Source organism: Argopecten irradians, chromosome 16 (genome assembly GCF_041381155.1).
Source record: "Argopecten irradians isolate NY chromosome 16, Ai_NY, whole genome shotgun sequence".
Classification (NCBI taxonomy): Eukaryota; Metazoa; Mollusca; class Bivalvia; order Pectinida; family Pectinidae; genus Argopecten; species Argopecten irradians.
The window spans coordinates 29940807-29960298 of record NC_091149.1 but is presented as its reverse complement, the minus strand read 5'-3'; the positions used below and the strand labels follow the sequence as shown (position 1 = coordinate 29960298).

General features: G+C 35.7%; 1 protein-coding gene across 1 annotated transcript in view; it reads right to left on the bottom strand.

Moving 5' to 3' along the window:
- The window catches only part of LOC138310315 (collagen alpha-1(I) chain-like), a 147826-nt gene extending 132649 nt beyond the window's left edge, over positions 1–15177 (bottom strand). Inside the window, exon 1 of the mRNA XM_069251479.1 lies at positions 14501–15177. Within this exon, the coding sequence (XP_069107580.1) occupies positions 14501–14570 (70 nt within the window). The 5' untranslated portion in view covers positions 14571–15177. The remainder of the gene's footprint in view (positions 1–14500) is intronic.
- Positions 15178–19492: the final 4315 nt, after the last annotated feature.

The window sequence follows — 19492 nt, the reverse complement described above, 5'->3', positions numbered from 1 at the left end:
AGTACACTGCTCCACTACAAATGGTAATTTCAATACACTTCTTGCTACTACAAATATATCTCTAAATACTAATTTCAATACACTTCTTGCTACTACAAATGTATCTCTAAATACTGATTTTAATACAATTTTAGCTACTTCAAATGTATCTCTAAATATTAATTTTAATACACTTCTAGCTACTTCAAATCTATCTATATAGATTAGACCTACCACATACTCTATATTGTTTAACTAATGATTTGCCCATTTCAATACACCGTTTAGCAATGCCCTGCATGCCTATAAATACTAATTTCTATACAATTCTAGCTACTACAAATCTATATAGACCCACCACGTACTACTGTACATGTCTTTACCGTTTAGTTATAATGCTCTGCTTGCATAAATAATAATTTCAATATACTTCTAGCTACTAGAAATGTATAGACAATGTCTACCATTTAGTAATTAAGCCCTGCCCAAATACTAATTAACTGTTACGTCAGTGTGTGTCCATTACGATGAGTGATATGTGCTGTCGTAAATCCTTTATATCTCTTGTGCACATAACATGCAATTCCAGAAAATAGCTAAAACGAGCGATTACTTCACAATTAAAAACTTAACGGAGATTCCTTGTGTGATTTGTATCCTTGCCTTGAAAGATGATAGTGTCGCAGATATGTCTAATTAGCATTATGTTATTCCACCTAGCAAGGTTTTGCAGCATTACATGCAGAAAGCAAATGACAAAATACATGCATATCCATTAATGTTTCACGTCGGTCCTTAACCATGCATGGTCACCTTACGCCACCAGCTTAATCTTAAGATTTTTCATCCTCAGTATACAATTGTAAAACTGAAAATGAATGAGCCTACGTAAGCATTTCACAATACAGTATTTCTAAATGAACAGGAAGAATTTCTTTTTCTTTTCAAATTTTTGACTCATTCATGGATTTCTTTTTTTTTATATTTTCATACAAAGCTAACCAGGTTTTGAGTGTCCTGTTACTGTTTAGGTATAACAAATGCAGACATGCATCACATACAACACCACCTGCACTGCATAATTCCAATTGATTTAAGGAAATTAACAGATTTATCTAGCAGTAATTCTTTTATCAATGATACAGTAAAAGATCCTGCAGAGTTTTAAAGAATCTGTTTGGTGCTGCCTTTTTTAGTTGCAAATATTTTATTTGCTTTTTCTCATTCTCAAATTTTAGTATTTTAATTTTAGTATAATGATCTGTCCTAGTAGGTTTTCCAGTAACTAATTTATTTGTGCCAATGACAGTAAACTCTATACAGAGAAATCTGAGGAATAATTTGCGATTCAAATTGCAATCAGAATGATCTTTCTTGAAAAATCACAAATGTTTCCAGTAAAAAATGTTTTTTTGTCCCAATGAATGTAAATCTGAAATGATAAGCTCTTGATACAGAGAAATCTGAGGAATGCTGAGTCAAATCGTACTTGAACATTCTTGATTCGCTGGTTCACTTGAGTGAAAATCTGTCAAGTGAGCGATTGACCTGTGGTCCAATGTGGTTACACAGTAGTACCAATGTGGCCAATTAAAGGATGTTTAGGCCTGTTGTGATCCAGTACCACAAGTACCCTATGTGTCCAGGTATTCATCCCTATCTTAATTGATTCAAGAGCTCTCTTCCTTTCCCACACATCATAGAAGCTGCTGAAGAGAAGTAAGCATCCTCTTGACCCAGACAAGTCAGTTAGACCTTTGTTATAGGGTTAAAACATTTCAACAACACGGACAACTCGCTTATTGTGCTCATTGTACAACGCTTATTGTGCTCTAGATACAGCGATATATTGTACAGCGATAGTCACCTTACCAACCATTCATTAAAGGATTGATCTTTATTTTTACTGTGTATACGGTAGTATGAATGCAGTTGGCAACAAGCATGTTCTTTGGAGCACTCCATAAATGAATACGTTTGTTGCCAACTGAGTTCAGTAAGTACCATATACGCAGTCAAAAACACTAAGTGAAAATAAATGTACATGTGCATACCAGTTTATCGACACAGGCTCCCTTCCTGTTTTGATTATTTACGGTCATCTATACACTTGGCAGCATTATATTGAAAGTTGTCTGAAAAAATTACCACAGATATCGCCATCTTTTCACGAATAACAGACGTATAACTCTCAAGAACAAATCATACAAAGATCAATTCTTGCTCACAAAAATTATGAGTTATATAACAGAATAGGTGTCTGCAAAATTCTGATTTAAAAACGACTGTACAAAAAAGTGTTTCCTGTTGTCAGCAGTAGATAACAATAGAGCCATTAAAAACTAGCTTTATTCAGTTTTAAAGAATTGAAACTCTTTGATGTATATAGCATCATAAAATTCTTATTTGGTTGTCAAAGATTAATTTTATTGTAAGTTTGCTTAATACCTTCCTTCCTCTCTTATCTCCAATGTTTTGTCACGAATCTCAAACTAACAACTCAATTTATAACTAACAACAGTCGATTTTACAGCAAATTCAAACATGGCCATCTTTTCTGGATTAGCATATTATGATTTCCTTTTCAGCTAAACAAACTGCAGTCTGTTATTTTCTTCCTGTTTCCAACTTTTTTTGCAATTCTTCAGGTGTACAATAAATGTTCAACATGCATTGATCAAAGCGATTAGAAAAGATCATAGGTAAACGTAGCATGTCATGCATGTGCATGTAAGATTTTTAATACCTGTGTTTTGCTCGTATAAACAGAATGACATTGTTAACAAAATAACAACACGGTACAACATCGTTTAAATTAAACCTGACATCGCTGTATGGTTAATCTTTTTATGATAGAATTATGTATACATAATAGCAAATTGTTCCAAATTGTAGCTACATTATTAAATCTATATAAAACCTTGTTCATTTCCACGAAAACATACAAAAATGTTTAACGTTAGAATAATTAAAGTGTATACATATCGTGAAGTGCACTACATTTTTTCATAATTTATAGTTCAGAAAAAAATTCCACATTATCATAAATTAACCAGTGTTACCATAGACAAAATAAACTTGTTAAACATCGTCATACATCAAACAGTCTTACCATGTGTGGCATATTCTTCTCCATAATTTATTCTGAGTAAAAATATTGTTCATCATTGTCGGAAGTTAAAACTGCATTGCAGGTGCATTGAATTCTTAGCTTTAATCCTTCAAGCGAAATACATGTCGGGTTTTTTCCACAACAAAAGTCTGAATTTCAGCTCAATGTTGCATCCATTTATAAAACCTTGTTAAATGATAAACCTGTATGTAAAGGCAAGAATTTATAATGTATGCAAATAAATACAGATTCATTTAAATTGATGTACAATGTTAAATGCTATGGCGATAACATGTGGGGGAACTTTCTCTTGCCTCAGTACTGATACTAGATAATATGTTGGCTCACTGACTGCCCGAGTGCCAGACCGGTACTGATACTAGATAATATGTTGGCTCACTGACTGCCCGAGACCGGTACTGATACTAGATAATATGTTGGCTCACTGACGCACTGACTGACTGCCCAGACCGGTACTGATACTAGATAATATGTTGGCTCACTGACTGCCCCCAGACCGGTACTGATACTAGATAATATGTTGGCTCACTGACTGCCCGAGACCGGTACTGATACTAGATAATATGTTGGCTCACTGACTGCCCGAGACCGGTACTGATACTAGATAATATGTTGGCTCACTGACTGCCCCAGACCGGTACTAGATATATAGAGTGAGGTTGCCTCAACAATGTCCCGATACTTGATATTTTAGGTGACTTTTCCTCGTTCAGCATCCCTATATATATACTAGATATATATATTTGGTGACTTTGCCTCCATCAAAGCCCCAATACTAGATATATTAGGTGAATTTGCTTATAGATATCTTAGGTGGCTTTGCCTCAGCGCCCCGATTCTATATATAATAGGTGACTTTTCCTCAGCGCCATATTACAAGATATATTAGGTGGCTTTTCCTCAGTACCTCAATACTAGATATCTTAGGTGGCTTTGCCTCAGTATCCCAATACAAGATATATTAGGTGGCTTTTCCTCAGTGCCATAATACTAGATATATTAGGTGACTTTGACTCAGTGCCCCAATACTAGATATAGTAGGCTACTTTGCCTCAGCGCCCAAATTCTATATATATTAGGTGACTTTTCCTCAGTGCCCTGATACTAGACATATTAAGTGAGTTTTCCTCAGCGCCCGGATACTATCTTTATTAAGTGACTTTTTTCCTCAGCACCCCAATACTATCTGTATTAGGTGACTTTTCCTCAGCGCCCGGATATTATCTGTATTAGGTGACTTTTTCCTCAGCGCCCGGATACTATCTGTATTAAGTGACTTTTTTCCTCAGCGCCCGGATATTATCTGTATTAGGTGACTTTTTTCCTCAGCGCCCGGATACTATCTGTATTAAGTGACTTTTTTCCTCAGCGCCCGGATACTATCTGTATTAAGTGACTTTTTTCCTCAGCGCCCGGATATTATCTGTATTAGGTGACTTTTCCTCAGCGCCCGGATACTATCTGTATTAAGTGACTTTTTTCCTCAGCGCCCGGATACTATCTGTATTAAGTGACTTTTTTCCTCAGCGCCCGGATACTATCTGTATTAAGTGACTTTTTTCCTCAGCGCCCCGATACTATCGGTATGGCCGGCGTAATCTCCTTGACTATGCTAAGTTAACTATAACAATGTAAACTCCACCTAAACCCATTGGTGAGGTAAACCTGTAATCTGGCCCGGAATCTTAGTAATATGTTTATACATATAAATATTGTATTCAGGTGAGAAGAACACTTCACACCTCGAAAACACACAATACTATCAACGAAAACTAAACAAATTCACAATATTGTTTGAATAGCAGTAAATACCTGTGCAGGCTAAGTTCTATATAATGGAATTCTTTCTGATTTCCTATTTGTATTTAATATCAAGCAGGGTATACATTCTTATAATCAAATATCACTGTGTCTGATTCTCTGGTGATTATTTTTTTTATTGTCATATTTATTCCCGATATTCTTCTACTGTTGTATGTAAGCTTTATACCAATCCCAGTGCGAATGTCTGCAAATAGTCTCAGTTATAATAGATAAGTCTCAACAACACTAGCACTGCAAGGACGAAATATACGTCTACAAGGACGAAAAGCAAATCTGTAGTTCAAATTAATCTTGTTAAAGTGTGCTTCCAAATTAAAATAAAAAGCCAATCTGATTTGAGCTTGATTTTTTTTAATTCTCTTTAACTAATGCCAGGGCACTGTAGATTAACCATCTACAAGAGAATGATACAGAAATAGAACAATAATTAGTGGGATAGAACAATAATTAGTGAGATAGAACAATAATTAGTGAGATAGAACAATAATTAGTGAGATAGAACAATAATTAGTGAGATAGAACAATAATTAGTGAGATAGAACAATAATTAGTGAGATAGAACAATAATTAGTGAGATAGAACAATAATTAGTGAGATAGAACAATAATTAGTGAGATAGAACAATAATTAGTGAGATAGAACAATAATTAGTGAGATAGAACAATAATTAGTGAGATAGAACAATAATTAGTGAGATAGAACAATAATTAGTGAGATATATATTAGTGAGATAGAACAATAATTATATAATTAGTGAGATAGAACAATAATTAGTGAGATATAGTGAGATAGAACAATAATTAGTGAGATAGAAACAATAATTGTGAGATAGAACAATAATTAGTGAGATAGAACAATAATTAGTGAGATAGAACAATAATTGTGAGATAGAACAATAATTAGTGAGATAGAACAATAATTAGTGAGATAGAACAATAATTAGTGAGATAGAACAATAATTAGTGAGATAGAACAATAATTAGTGAGATAGAACAATAATTAGTGAGATAGAACAATAATTAGTGAGATAGAACAATAATTAGTGAGATAGAACAATAATTAGTGAGATAGAACAATAATTAGAACAATAATTAGTGAGATAGAACAATAATTAGTGAGATAGAACAATAATTAGTGAGATAGAACAATAATTAGTGAGATAGAACAATAATTAGTGAGATAGAACAATAATTAGTGAGATAGAACAATAATTAGTGAGATAGAACAATAATTAGTGAGATAGAACAATAATTAGTGAGATAGAACAATAATTAGTGGGATAGAACAATAATTAGTGAGATAGAACAATAATTAGTGAGATAGAACAATAATTAGTGAGATAGAACAATAATTAGTGAGATAGAACAATAATTAGTGAGATAGAACAATAATTAGTGAGATAGAACAATAATTAGTGAGATAGAACAATAATTAGTGAGATAGAACAATAATTAGTGAGATAGAACAATAATTAGTGAGATAGAACAATAATTAGTGAGATAGAACAATAATTAGTGAGATAGAACAATAATTAGTGAGATAGAACAATAATTAGTGAGATAGAACAATAATTAGTGAGATAGAACAATAATTAGTGAGATAGAACAATAATTAGTGAGATAGAACAATAATTAGTGGGAGATTTATCATCGTTTCTCATCTACAGTTGGCAATCTTATCCTTCTTGGTAAGTATGTAATGGTACAATAGAGCCTTAAGGACATAATAAAACCTAATTGTAAATTAACTAAGCTTGTAAATGATGTTAACTGTATACAGAGATACTTGGACATTATCCTAAGCCACACGCACATCCTCACATTTCTGTCTTAGGTTCAGACCAAATATTTCTGTCTGGTTCAGACAGATTCAATTCAATTTTATTAAAGTGTCACATGCATAGGCTTAGAATAATATACAGATAAAACATCCTGCTAGCTAACATGTACAATAGCTAGCTTACATGTACAATAGCTAGCTTACATGTAGGATAGCAAGCCTACATGTACAATAGCTAGCTAGCATGTTCAATAGCTAGCTAGCATGTGCAATAGCTAGCTAGCATGTTCAATAGCTAGCTTACATGTACAATAGCTAGCTAGCATGTTCAATAGCTAGTTAACATGTACAATAGCTAGCTAGCATGTTCAATAGCTAGCTAGCATGTGCAATAACTAGCTAGCATGTTCAATAGCTAGCTTACATGTACGATAGCTAGCTAGCATGTTCAATAGCTAGCTAGCATGTGCAATAGCTAGCTTACATGTACAATAGCTAGCTAGCTAGTTCAATAGCTAGCTAACATGTAGAATAGCTAGCTAACATACAATAGTTAGCCAACCCTTCTCCAAGTGTTCCAAATGTCCCCCTGCATGCCCCTATCCCTTCTTCAATACTTCAAAATGTCCTCCCTACCCCTATCCCTTCTCCAATTCTTCCATAGGTCTTTCCTGGTCCCATTCCTTCTCCAATTATTCTGTACTGCTTCATTCACTTCTGTGCAATGTTCCTTAAGTCATTACCCCTATTGCACATCTTGCATCTATTACCTCTCTTTGTTCTGAGAAATCGAGACTATCTATCCTATTCATAGACTGTATCATACCCTATAAATAGCAGGAGAATGAATACTTTGCCATAAATCAATCGTCTGGTAAGTTATAAAGTTTTGATTTGAATTGCACATACCACCTACTGTTGGTTTGACAGACATACGTAACACAGACGACATCTATTGAAACTTTGGTTCAATATATTGATGTGACTGCACTTCTCAGGAATGTCACAGATTTACTTAAGGCATAAAGACAGTAACTGTGGTGGAACCGTTCAAACACCGAAGACAAAGACACGACAAATAGCTGTACACTTCAGAATAAATCTCACCTGTATAACCAGTTGTTACTGTACAAACATGTTACATGTGCAAGCGAATGTGATCTAATACTAAAATGACCAAAAGTTACATCTGTAGAGCAATCACCTCTTTAATGAGAGTTTTTATAGACAAGGTGATCTCCCCCTGGTCCAGTGTGGAACGTTTTTATAAACAGGGTAACCTCCCCCTGGTTCCTTATGGATGGTTTTTATAGACAGGGTGATCTCCCCCTGGTGTCTTGTGGATGTTTTTTATAGACAGGGTGATCTCCCCCTGGTCCATTGTGGATAGTTTTTTATAGACAAGGTGATCTCCCCCTGGTCCATTGTGGAGAGTTTTTATAAACAGGGTAACCTCCCCCTGGTTCCTTATGGATGGTTTTTATAGACAGGGTGATCTCCCCCTGGTGTCTTGTGGATGTTTTTTATAGACAGGGGGATCTCCCCTGGTCCTTGTGGATGGTTTTTATAGACAGGGTGATCTCCCCTGGCTCCTTGGAGATGTTTTTTATAGACAGGGTGATCTCCCCCTGGTCCCTTGTGGATGTTTTTTATAGACAGGGTGATCTCCCCCTGGTCCCTTGTGGATGGTTTTTATAGACAGGGTGACCTCCCCCTGATCCTTGTGGATGGTTTTTATAGACAGGGTGAACTCCCCCCCCCCCCCCCCCCCCCCGATTCCTTGTGGATGTTTTTTATAGACAGGGTGACATCCCCCTGGTCTCTTGTGGATGGTTTTTACAGACAATGTGAACTCTATCTTGATCTTCAACCTCCAGCAGCTGGTGGATTATCCTAAAATCGGCCTATAGCCAGCATTGGGTTTAACTAAGGACCAGTCTATTAAACTATAATAACCATTGTCAATGTCTCCCACTATGCTTTTAATAGTTCAAATATATTTATACACAATCAAGTCATGCATTTACTTCCAATCATGTTTTAATGTCAAAATTTATCAGTCATATCAACATTTATTTTTTATATTTTCAAATCTATCACCATTTATGGGAAGCGTTGGTTGAAAATTTCCAGTTAGAATTGTTTCCCTTATATATTCCGCAGAAGCCTAGCAAACAAATCAATTTCTATTGAATCATATACAAGAGCCATATGTTATCAATATACGTGTTGCTTAAGAAGTTTAAATATCCTTATCTTGATTTTTTGCAGTGGCGATATACTCCACTATAGAACTCTCTACACTCGATAACTCTCCACAGTTTTATGTAACAAATTCCACATAAAAAATCGTACACAACTGAGAAAACCCTCAAACACCATTAAATTTAATAAAGAATATATACTTATTACTTACATCTGAATTAGTTAGGAAACTTTAATCAGACGTCATACTGCTGTGAAATCGGAGGGAGAAATCTCACCAACTTTCAATGGGAAATATGCTGTGTTAAGCTTAGTGTCAACAGATTTCTTTGCCATATTTGACTCAAATTAAGGCCCTTTAATAAGGTCTAGGAAATATAAGGGCTTTTAAAGTGTCTTTGTTATATAAGTAGTGGAATTGGACTGGGTCGATCATTGGTGACCAGTGAGCTCAGTTGGTTGAGCACTCAGCTAGTGTTTGAAGGGTTCCAGGTTCAAATCCCCGTCTGGCCGCTACATTTTCTCCTCTCCTGTTACATATTTATATCTAACAACCATCTTGGGATGTTTCATCCAAGAGAAACATGAGAAATGTTGACAACTAGACTTAATGTATGTGTTCAAGTCGAGCTTGGCGAGAGTCCCATGTAGTACATGTACAATGGAATTTTTATAGTTGACCATACAAGAGAAGAGAGAAAGGAAGCTTTGCATATCATAATGAATAACTAAAAATTCAAAGATAATCAGAAATATTGCACGAGGGAATATTACATCATAGTTTCTTTATAAACATTGTCACCTAGATTATGGAGAGTAGGGAAAATGAGGAGAGAAGAAGGAGGGAACGGCCCATATGAAGTCGAATATGACAAGACGAGGGGATGGAGTATGCACAGGGAAAAGGAACAGCCCGTACACAGTCAGATATGACAGAGGTCAAGTTTTCTTGGTTTCATTTCAAGTGTGAGCCCAGTAATATACAGGTGCATGCAGCTTATTAACAGTTAACATTTAAAAGCCATTCATTTCTCCATCTTGTTTAAATACAGCCTGATAAACTCTCCAGTTTGGACACTTGAGTGGTAATTCTAAAGACGAACCAATACATCCTCAAGTACGTCAAACTGCCATGTAAGATTAGAAACTCCCTTAATAGCCCCAGACCCAGCTATACACCGTTCTCAATTTGTTTATAAACATCAAAAAATGGAAATTCTAAATCTACAGTCAATTAAATATTATCCAAATGTAAAAAATATCAGCACCTAATTACTCGAAAAATTGTGAGAAAAAAAGAGATTTTCTCACACTTTGAAACATTAAGCGCTACTTCAGAATCACATTAAATATTCATTATATAATCTGTTTAAACACAGAACTTTAATGTAGTTTTTTTATACTACTAATTGCAGAGGTGTTTGAAAAGAAATATTTTGACATATCTTTAAATTTGAAGTTCCAAGAATTCCTTAGATCCTCAATAAGCTTTGCAACTTATTCGTCAGCATGGAGATTTTCAAATAAGCACAAAAATAAGCTAAAAATTGTGTGCGGTACCAATAAATAAAATAATTTATGAATCGAATAAAAATTTTACAAATCAGACTATATAAATTTGGGATGTTCCAATACATTAAATTATGAAATAAAAGAAAATCAGCTAAAAATATGGGCTATATATATAGCTGTTAACATAAGTTATGTTTTAGAAAATATTAATATCATCAAATCTTTATAAATCAGACTAAAAAACATTGATTATAACTGTTCCTTGTGTTTATAAATCAAATGGAAATAAAGATTGCTTATCTTTGCTTTAGATCCCAGACTTTGTGTTTACATCATATCTATCCCCATGTCCTTTTATATTATTAACGCATGGAAAATAAAAAGGGCCTCACTTTTTTCTGGAAGTCCATTCCAAATACTACCATATTCGACCCAATAAGCACCCATGTCCCTATAAGCGCCCCTCCTCCTTTTTGAGGCCTCAATTTCAATTGCCCATGCATAAATAAGGACCAAAATTACATAAAACGGTATAATTTTGCAATAATTTCGACTTATTAGCACCTTTTCATTTTTATCAATTTTTTAAGCGCCCTGGGGGCTTATTGGGTTGAATACAGTATTTCATCTGTGACTCCATTCAGAGATCATTCTTTTATTAAGGCAAGCCCTGCATCAGGTTGTTCACTTGTAAATTCCAACAGGTAGCCATGTTAGAATATGTACACCTTTAGTAAATGTTAATATATCTGAAGTGATTCACACTGAGTAGACAGAAGAACCATAAGTGGTATCTTACTACTGGCCTTGGCGATCATCTTTATACTTCGGGACGCTTTATTTAAATAAAGGTACGATTCTAGAAATCATCGTTACTTGCCGAGACTGAAAAGGTCAATATATTCACACTGACCTTAGTTAACAGATGGTATTTAATGTATTAGTAACAGTAGTGATTTCTTTTAAAAATGCATTTGCAGCTAAATAGAGAACAGCCCCTTCCCCTATAGAAGTTTGGCTTTATTCCTCAATTTCATATAAATGTTTTCCAAATTGAAGAAAAAAAACATTTTTAAAAATTTTATCAATAAAAAAATATTTTTTTTACAATTTTTTATCCGATTCAAAAGGTATACTCTTGAAATTGTCAGGTAGAAAAATCACTGCGACAAGATATATATATATGTTGTCAAACCTGTCTATAAAGACCACCCAAGGGACAAGGGAAAAATGTCTCTTATAGCCAAATGGTCCTAATGGCCATTTGAGACGAGGAAAGCCATTTGGGACGAGGAAAGAAGCCATAGACGAGGAAAGATACAGAGGTAAAGTTGCTAAGGCAGGTTTTCTGCATATGCCACCAGAAACAGCAGGGCAAGAAACTTATTTTGAAAAACCCCTGTTCAAATTTAAGATTTCAGTCTGATTTTACCCTAAACAGGGTAATTAACATTAAAATTGGGCAAGTTTACACCAATTTTCACTTGCCCGGGAGCATATTTTACCGGTCTCGGCCCATCCGACCTGGGATATTTCTTGCCCTGAACAGCACTCTATAGTTTGTGATACTTGTCCTTGGTTATACAATGTCTAGTCTATGTGTAGATGTTCTTTAGACTAGATTTCCAAGTGTATGACTTCAGCCTTACATGTTCCTAAAAATTACTCATTAACCTCGTGTATAATACAGGTATATAAGTCTACAAAAGATCAATGATTCACAAACGTCCTTACACCATATCACTATAAAGAAATGTATTTGACATTATGCAAGACATGACCAGGTCTGAAATAGCAGAGACACCATTCATGATCCTGATAATCAAAGAGACAGTCTCCTATGTACATTTATTTCATTTATTTAGTATTTATATAATCCTCAGTCATTGAAATTTGTGATTACATTTCTTAAGATTCTCTCCAATGCCTTGTGAAGAAATGGATACATTTTCCATTCATTAACGGTAAACAAGAGAGATTCCCCCCAGACAGGTATGTATGTAGATAAATTCCTAATCAGCACCTGTGTGTGTAATCAGGGGAGGAATTCCATGTTAACAAATACCATACATATATTATGTCATGCTTATTATGTTTTGTTTAATTAAATCATATTAATTGACCTTGATATGTGTATATTATTCCAATAAGATCACAAAGATATATTATACACTTATGACATTATCATTGAAGAAATTTAGTAAAGAAATTTATCTTTATATGAAAGATGAACGGAACATTTTTTTTAAGTTAAAATATTCATTTTTTCTCTTCTGAATTAGCTTGCAGTAGATAAATACAGTCAAACCTGTCTATAAAGACCACCCAGGGGACAGAGGGAAAGTGGTTTTATTTAGCAGGTGGTCGTTATAGAATACAGAGGTGGCCATGCACTAAAGCAGTTACAACCACCAGGAATGTCTAAGTTATGTGGCTGCATGGTGACTCTAAAATTAAGTGATAAATGTACGGGTCTGTTTCAAGAGTATCAAAATATTCAACTTTTTCCTGTATTAATTAGGTTTCAATAGAAATATATCAATTCGTGCCACAAGACTATAGTCTATAGTCTCCGATACCAATCTTTGGGGGTTTATGACTAAAATTAACTGGTGGTTATAAGCTGGTAGCTGATAATATTAGTGAATAGCTGACTAATATTTAGTGACTAGGAGTGTGTTCGGAGAGTATTTTAGATGACCGGTATGTCCCTATGTGACTACAGTGTGTTTGGAGAGTATTTTAGATGACCGGTATGTTCCTATGTGACTACAGTGTGTTTGGAGAGTATTTTAGATGACCGGTATGTTCCTATGTGACTACAGTGTGTTTGGAGAGTATTTTAGATGACCGGTATGTTCCTATGTGACTACAGTGTGTTTGGAGAGTATTAGTATGGAGGTAGTGTGTTTGGAGAGTATTTTAAATGACTGGTATGTTTCTATGTGACTACAGTGTGTTTGGAGAGTATTTTAGATGACCGGTATGTTCCTATGTGACTCCGAGTGTGTTCGGAGAGTATTTTAGATGACTGGTATGTTCCTATCTTTATCCCTCTATATCCCCCTGTACTGTGAAGTCCCTACTAATAACTGCCCTTTGACATTATAAGCCCATCAGAGATAATAACTAGTGTACTAGGTCAGTTAGTCCTGGACAATAACTTCATATCCACAGAAAGGACAACTTTTCTATCATATTCGCCCTTGTGTAAAGACCACTTTCTCAGCGTCCCCATTGACCAACCTTCACACATTTTGTCCTGTGTATAAAGACCACTATAGCTTAGATAACATTTATGCTTGTACCCTTGTGTGGTCTTTATAGACAGGTCTGACTCTATATCTCCTAAAGTACTGATACAATGAAAAAGGCACACTAAGCACAAAAATCATGAAATCTGTAGAATTTTCAGAAATGTATTATGATTGTATACAATCTGCCTCTTTATCTTGGGGTTATCATAAATGGAGAAAAGTTCAGCTAGAGATTTCACCAGTTTATAATAGTTCCCAAGACTTTATCAACATTTCTTACCGAACAAATTTATTACACCACCCCTGTCCAATTCCCTAGTCGTATTAATTCATTACAGATAAACCTTTATCAGTTTCTGCCTCCAGCACAGATTTCTGTGAGTTGTTGTGAATAAAAACACGCTTTCTTCACCAGACTTTATCATATAGTGCACATCTGTATGATGACAAGTCTATAAAGGGTTTAATGTCTGACTGGCAGAGAAAATATCTGTACCAATGGTTTTTACCTGTGGCATACTAAAAATACATTAAACACCAGTAACTAACACAAAATGCCAACGGCCAACGAGTCTTTATCTACATAACTGTCCCATCCGTCCTAAGCCGATTAATTAACGTGTGGGTCGGTTCAACCCTACCCCAGAGCCTTAACTAGTGTGGGTGTTTTACCTGTACAGGTCCACAACACTTGTTATACTAGCTGTGTGAATGAATGGGAATAAGAAGTTCGCATTGAAGTATACAAGCAGACGATACATACCTGGGCCTGTAACGTCCCAGGTAGGATATTAATATTAAAATCACTTACCTGGCTGCGATTTCACCATCACGGCCACCACAGAAAGAATCAGCACCAGACGCCGAGGTAAAATCCCCATTTTGTCTACCTCTTCACCAAAAGCCTCCAGAAAAATAATCTAAAACGGAGCTATTTTCCTCCGAATGCGAAGAGAAAGTAGAGTGTGGGTTCCCCACTTCACGTGCTGGGGTTCTATGTCGTCTGCCAAACACGGCGATTTTCACCTGTGTCGATTTTGAGCGTTTCCAGTCGTACACCAGGTGGATTCTCCTCAAATTATGATTTAATCCTGTTTAAATAATCATGATTAAAGTGTCGACGTTGAAAGAATCTGGCCGAAACAATCCATTCCGTGTGGGGCCACGAAGCTGTAGAAAGCTAGCGCCGCGCGACACAGTCCCCTCTGGTGTAGTGAGTGTATGTGGTTACTGGGCACACGTGAAGCAGACGCGTTTTGGGGGAGGAGTGAAGCTGGTTGATGACGTAAGGTCTAAATTCATCCGAGTTGGGACACAATATTCCGACAGACATGTACGACAGGGTCCCATATATGCCCGTAGTCTACCGGTATATATATGTTTCACGCCAAGAAACCATGCTGAAATACTTTAACTGTGGACAAGTTGTTAAAGTATTTACATAGCCTATTCGCTATGTAAATCTGTCGGAGTAGTCCAAGCGTTACACGGTACGGTGTGGAACAGAGCGATCGCTTTAACAGGCCGTACTATATACTACACACTTCTATTTCAACTTTACACAGATTTACTGTACTCATGTACGTGTGGTATCATCATACATGTTAATTAGTAATTACACAAAGAATACATGTAATATATGAAATTTGAAAAAAATATTACATATTTTACATACCGACTTATTGTCTATCAAGGATTTATAAGTGAGACTCATATACGACCTTGTCTATATATACGTGTATTCTGGTCATACACGTTAATTAGTAATTATATAACTATACAAGACACATTTCTGATATACGATATTTGAAAGAAAGAAAAAACCTCAATATTGACTTATTGTACTAAGTACATGTAGAGTCTACATGTTGTGATCGCACGCGGTTAATTATATTAATTATACCAGGCACAATTTTTAATTCACGAAATTTGAAGAAAAATAAATTTTACAAGCCGACTTATTGTACCCAAGTACATGTGCTATTTTTACACGTTATACAGGTAATTACTCGAGTCACAACTTTGATTTACAAAATTTAAATAAAAAAACCCTCTATACTTCGATTTATCTTAGATTAATTAATTTATGTAATTTACCATTATTGGGGACATTAATCATAAAATTAGGAAGTCACCAGTCCACCATGAAATTGAAGATATCTAGATCTTTACCTGTCTAATCTATTGTGCATTTGTATATCACTTATTGGATTTGATTTTTTTTGTCGCTCTATATAAAGATAAAGGCAAAGTTGTAATCCATCTACCATTTAAACTACATGTATGTATCTAAGTTTGGCGTTCGAGTCACAGGAAACTGGCGCTCCATTTGGACAACTATTAAGCTACTTATAAGTACATGTACACGTACTTAACGTAGCCATACTTACGGACTTGAAACTGTGGACCATGCGAACGAGATTGAACGGCTTGGCATCACGGCGTTTATTTTTTGTTGATCACCGGTGTATGAACTGCATTTTGTGACAGATATTTTAAATGACGCGCGATTAATTGTTCATGTAGGAATGAACACTATTCATTTCAGTAATTTCATATAGAGAACACGCAGTGGAAATGTAAATATTCTACTATTTTTCAAACGAGGCATGAATCCATATTGAAATTTTTACCTGTAGAGGTGATGGTGAAAGATACACTTATATGCACATCGAACATTCTGGAGGATGCCTAATAAGATGTTGCTATGCTGCAGTAACAACAGAAAAGCCCGTTTGTTTCGGTATCATCATGCAGTAATAATGATATCATATGATATTTTTCAAGAGTATGGTTATTGAATACATGTATAGCTTTGACACGAAACTTCGGACGCGAACAGTTGATATTAGAACGGATTACGTACACATGTATCCGACCTACTATATTTCTAAAGACGACTCTCGACTTCTCGAAAAACTTAAGTCAAAATCTGACTTAAGTCAATATTTTTATCATAAGTTATATAAAAGAAGAAAAAAAACTTAAATCTGCACGTTTGAGTCGAAAAATCGCAGCCAGTATATGTCTCGAAATCTAGAGAGATTCAATATAGCAGCTAAGATGATGTATATGATATGCTACTGTAGCTACTGTAGCTAACCCAGTTGTGTTCATTGTGCAGTAACTGCTGTATTAATGGGATACAGTAAAGGTAAATTTTATTCATGATCACATGAACGGCATTATATCTGCTACGTTCGTATGAATTCGCTACACCATCGGATATTCATGAGCTCCAGTAGCCCAGCCAATAAGTAAAACGACATTGATTTCACGTCACGCTTTTTATCAATGACTGGCGTTCACGTTCCCATGAATCGAGACACAAATACATGTTGAATATTCATTACGTAAATGTGAGAGTATTAATTTGAATGTTAGGATTAAGATTCACGAGGAAGCGTGTAGTAATATAACCTTCAATAGATGTCACTGAAGTATTTAATTTAATTAATTCAGTCAATAACTAGGGCATTGGCAGGGCGTTTAATCACACAACATTAATGATAAGGTAGCGTACATAAAGGAGGTGGGACGACTGATTTGGACGATGTCAGTATAATATGACCGGGTGGATTTCCTTGTTTTGTGTTAGCACTATAAAATAAAAGGGTAATAGTACCAGTATTATAAGGAGAAACAACACAAATATACCACAGCCAACCCAAACATACTAACATGCAACACATTGCAGACATGGGAGGACGTCCTTACATGACCCTGGCTGTTGATAGGACAAACAAAGTAGTTCTTAAGTGATTTGATCTTTTCATAGGATTGTACCTGCTTCCCTTGTTGCGACTAAATTTAAGAACTGACATTTTCTCTTCTTCCTAACTAAGTAACTACCTTTTTTCATTATGTCTCCATTAACACCGCCTCGCATTTGGCCTTCTGTTAAGCGGTCGCCCCTGTGAGGTAGGCTCTATATTCTCTCCCCTGGCCGAGACACACCAGAATCTATTTAAGTGCTTGTTTCTGGTCCTGCTTAGCTCTCAACATTAAGCGAGTGGGACGACTGGTTCGCCTGTTGTCGGTATAATGTTCCCGTTGTCGGTATAATGTGACCGGTTGAGTGTGTTGCTTGGTGTCATCGGCGGCATGCTTCAGTGATCTACTATGTTTTCTTGTTATAGTGAGACTCTTGCCCTTTTTATGCCTATACGTATATTGCCAGTGGTAATGTGTCTTTTTCAAGGTTTAAAATAAATAATTTTACTGTCCCTGTTAACAGGGTTATGTAAGGACGTCGATTATCATCTATTAGTAAGTACAGTCAAATGAGGTCAATAGAACGCAAGGCAATAGTTGTGTGTTTTTTCTATCTGAATGGTGGCTAACTTCGCACTGTCTTATTGGCGGCCTTGTTATGCGAAGAGCGACAGTGCGTCATGCGAAGAGCAATAATGTGCCGTTGAACGAGCAAATATACTGGTAATACCTACCACACAGCAAGAGCGACAAATCACACACCAGAAAAAATATTTTCAAATTGATACAGGTTATATGCTTTTTATCCAAACAGTAAACTATTTTAGTGAAATTGTATCGTTTAAAGGGAATTTTGTTTTTGTAGAAGCATAAATTGCAAACAACTTTTAGTGCTCAATATTTTAAAATGTGTCCGTGTTTCCCACATGGAACCTAACTCCTACCAACATGCGGACGCAAAAACAGAAGAAAAAAAACACAATTAGGACTTAATAAACGACCATTAAGATATTAGGGGCCCAGTTTCACAAGTATTCCTTAAATTTAAGGAATCCCAATCTGATTAAAATACAGATCCTTATTATCACTGCGTTGGATAAGAGGATCTGACAACATCCCATTAGGGGTTATGTCCAAGTGACCTTTGGAAATGGCCAATCAAATTGCTGCTGCCAGAATCTTGAATGTGATTTTAAGGGGACGAAATTGTTTGAAAAAAGCTGTCGAAATATTTTTGTGCACAAAGTCATGTCGCCCAAACAGCACAACAAACCTAATTGTACATGTATACTGGGACGAAATGCCGTTGTCAATTGATGTAGTAATGTGTAGAAAATGCACTTGATCTGAAGTACACGTGGTACAAAGGTCATCCGAACATGACCCCCTATGGGATGTTGTCACATCCTCTATGGAACGGAGTGGTTATAAGGATCTGTATTTTAATAATAATGAAGGAATCCTTTGTAACTTAAAATTCTCCATAGAAAAGCATTACAGATTTTTAAGCAATGCTCTTTAACGTAAGGGGTTTCCTTCACCTAAGTAATGCTTTTCTATGGAGAGTTTTGAATTAAGGGATTCGTTAAATTTAAGGAATGTTTGTGAAACACTGCCCAGTCCATTGTTAGACAGATTGTGTCCGGTGAGGGTCTTGTTAAACTGTCTTGAACAAGTGTATAAGGAACAAGTCCTGTTTCGACACGGAAGCCTGCCCGACCATACCGCAGACTCCCAAAACCACATATACACGACCATACCGCAGACTCCCAAAACCACATATACACGCACTTACTATTCACGTGGGTAACGTTCCCTAAATCTAAAATCGCAATCAAACGAAATATGATCCAACTGATTCATAAAAATCGTATCCATTTAATTCTCAAATGACACTGTGCGATCTTCGTGAGAAAGGAAGCATTACTGCTCGTCCCTGTCTGGTTATGAACAGCCCCGTTGTTTTCTCTTTGTAGGGATATATAAATAGTGTTTACATATACAGACAGATGCATAAAGTCTTTGCATTGACCGAGGTTCTTCCATATTCAACAGAAAATGACACTTTTATACGCTTTTATACCTCCCC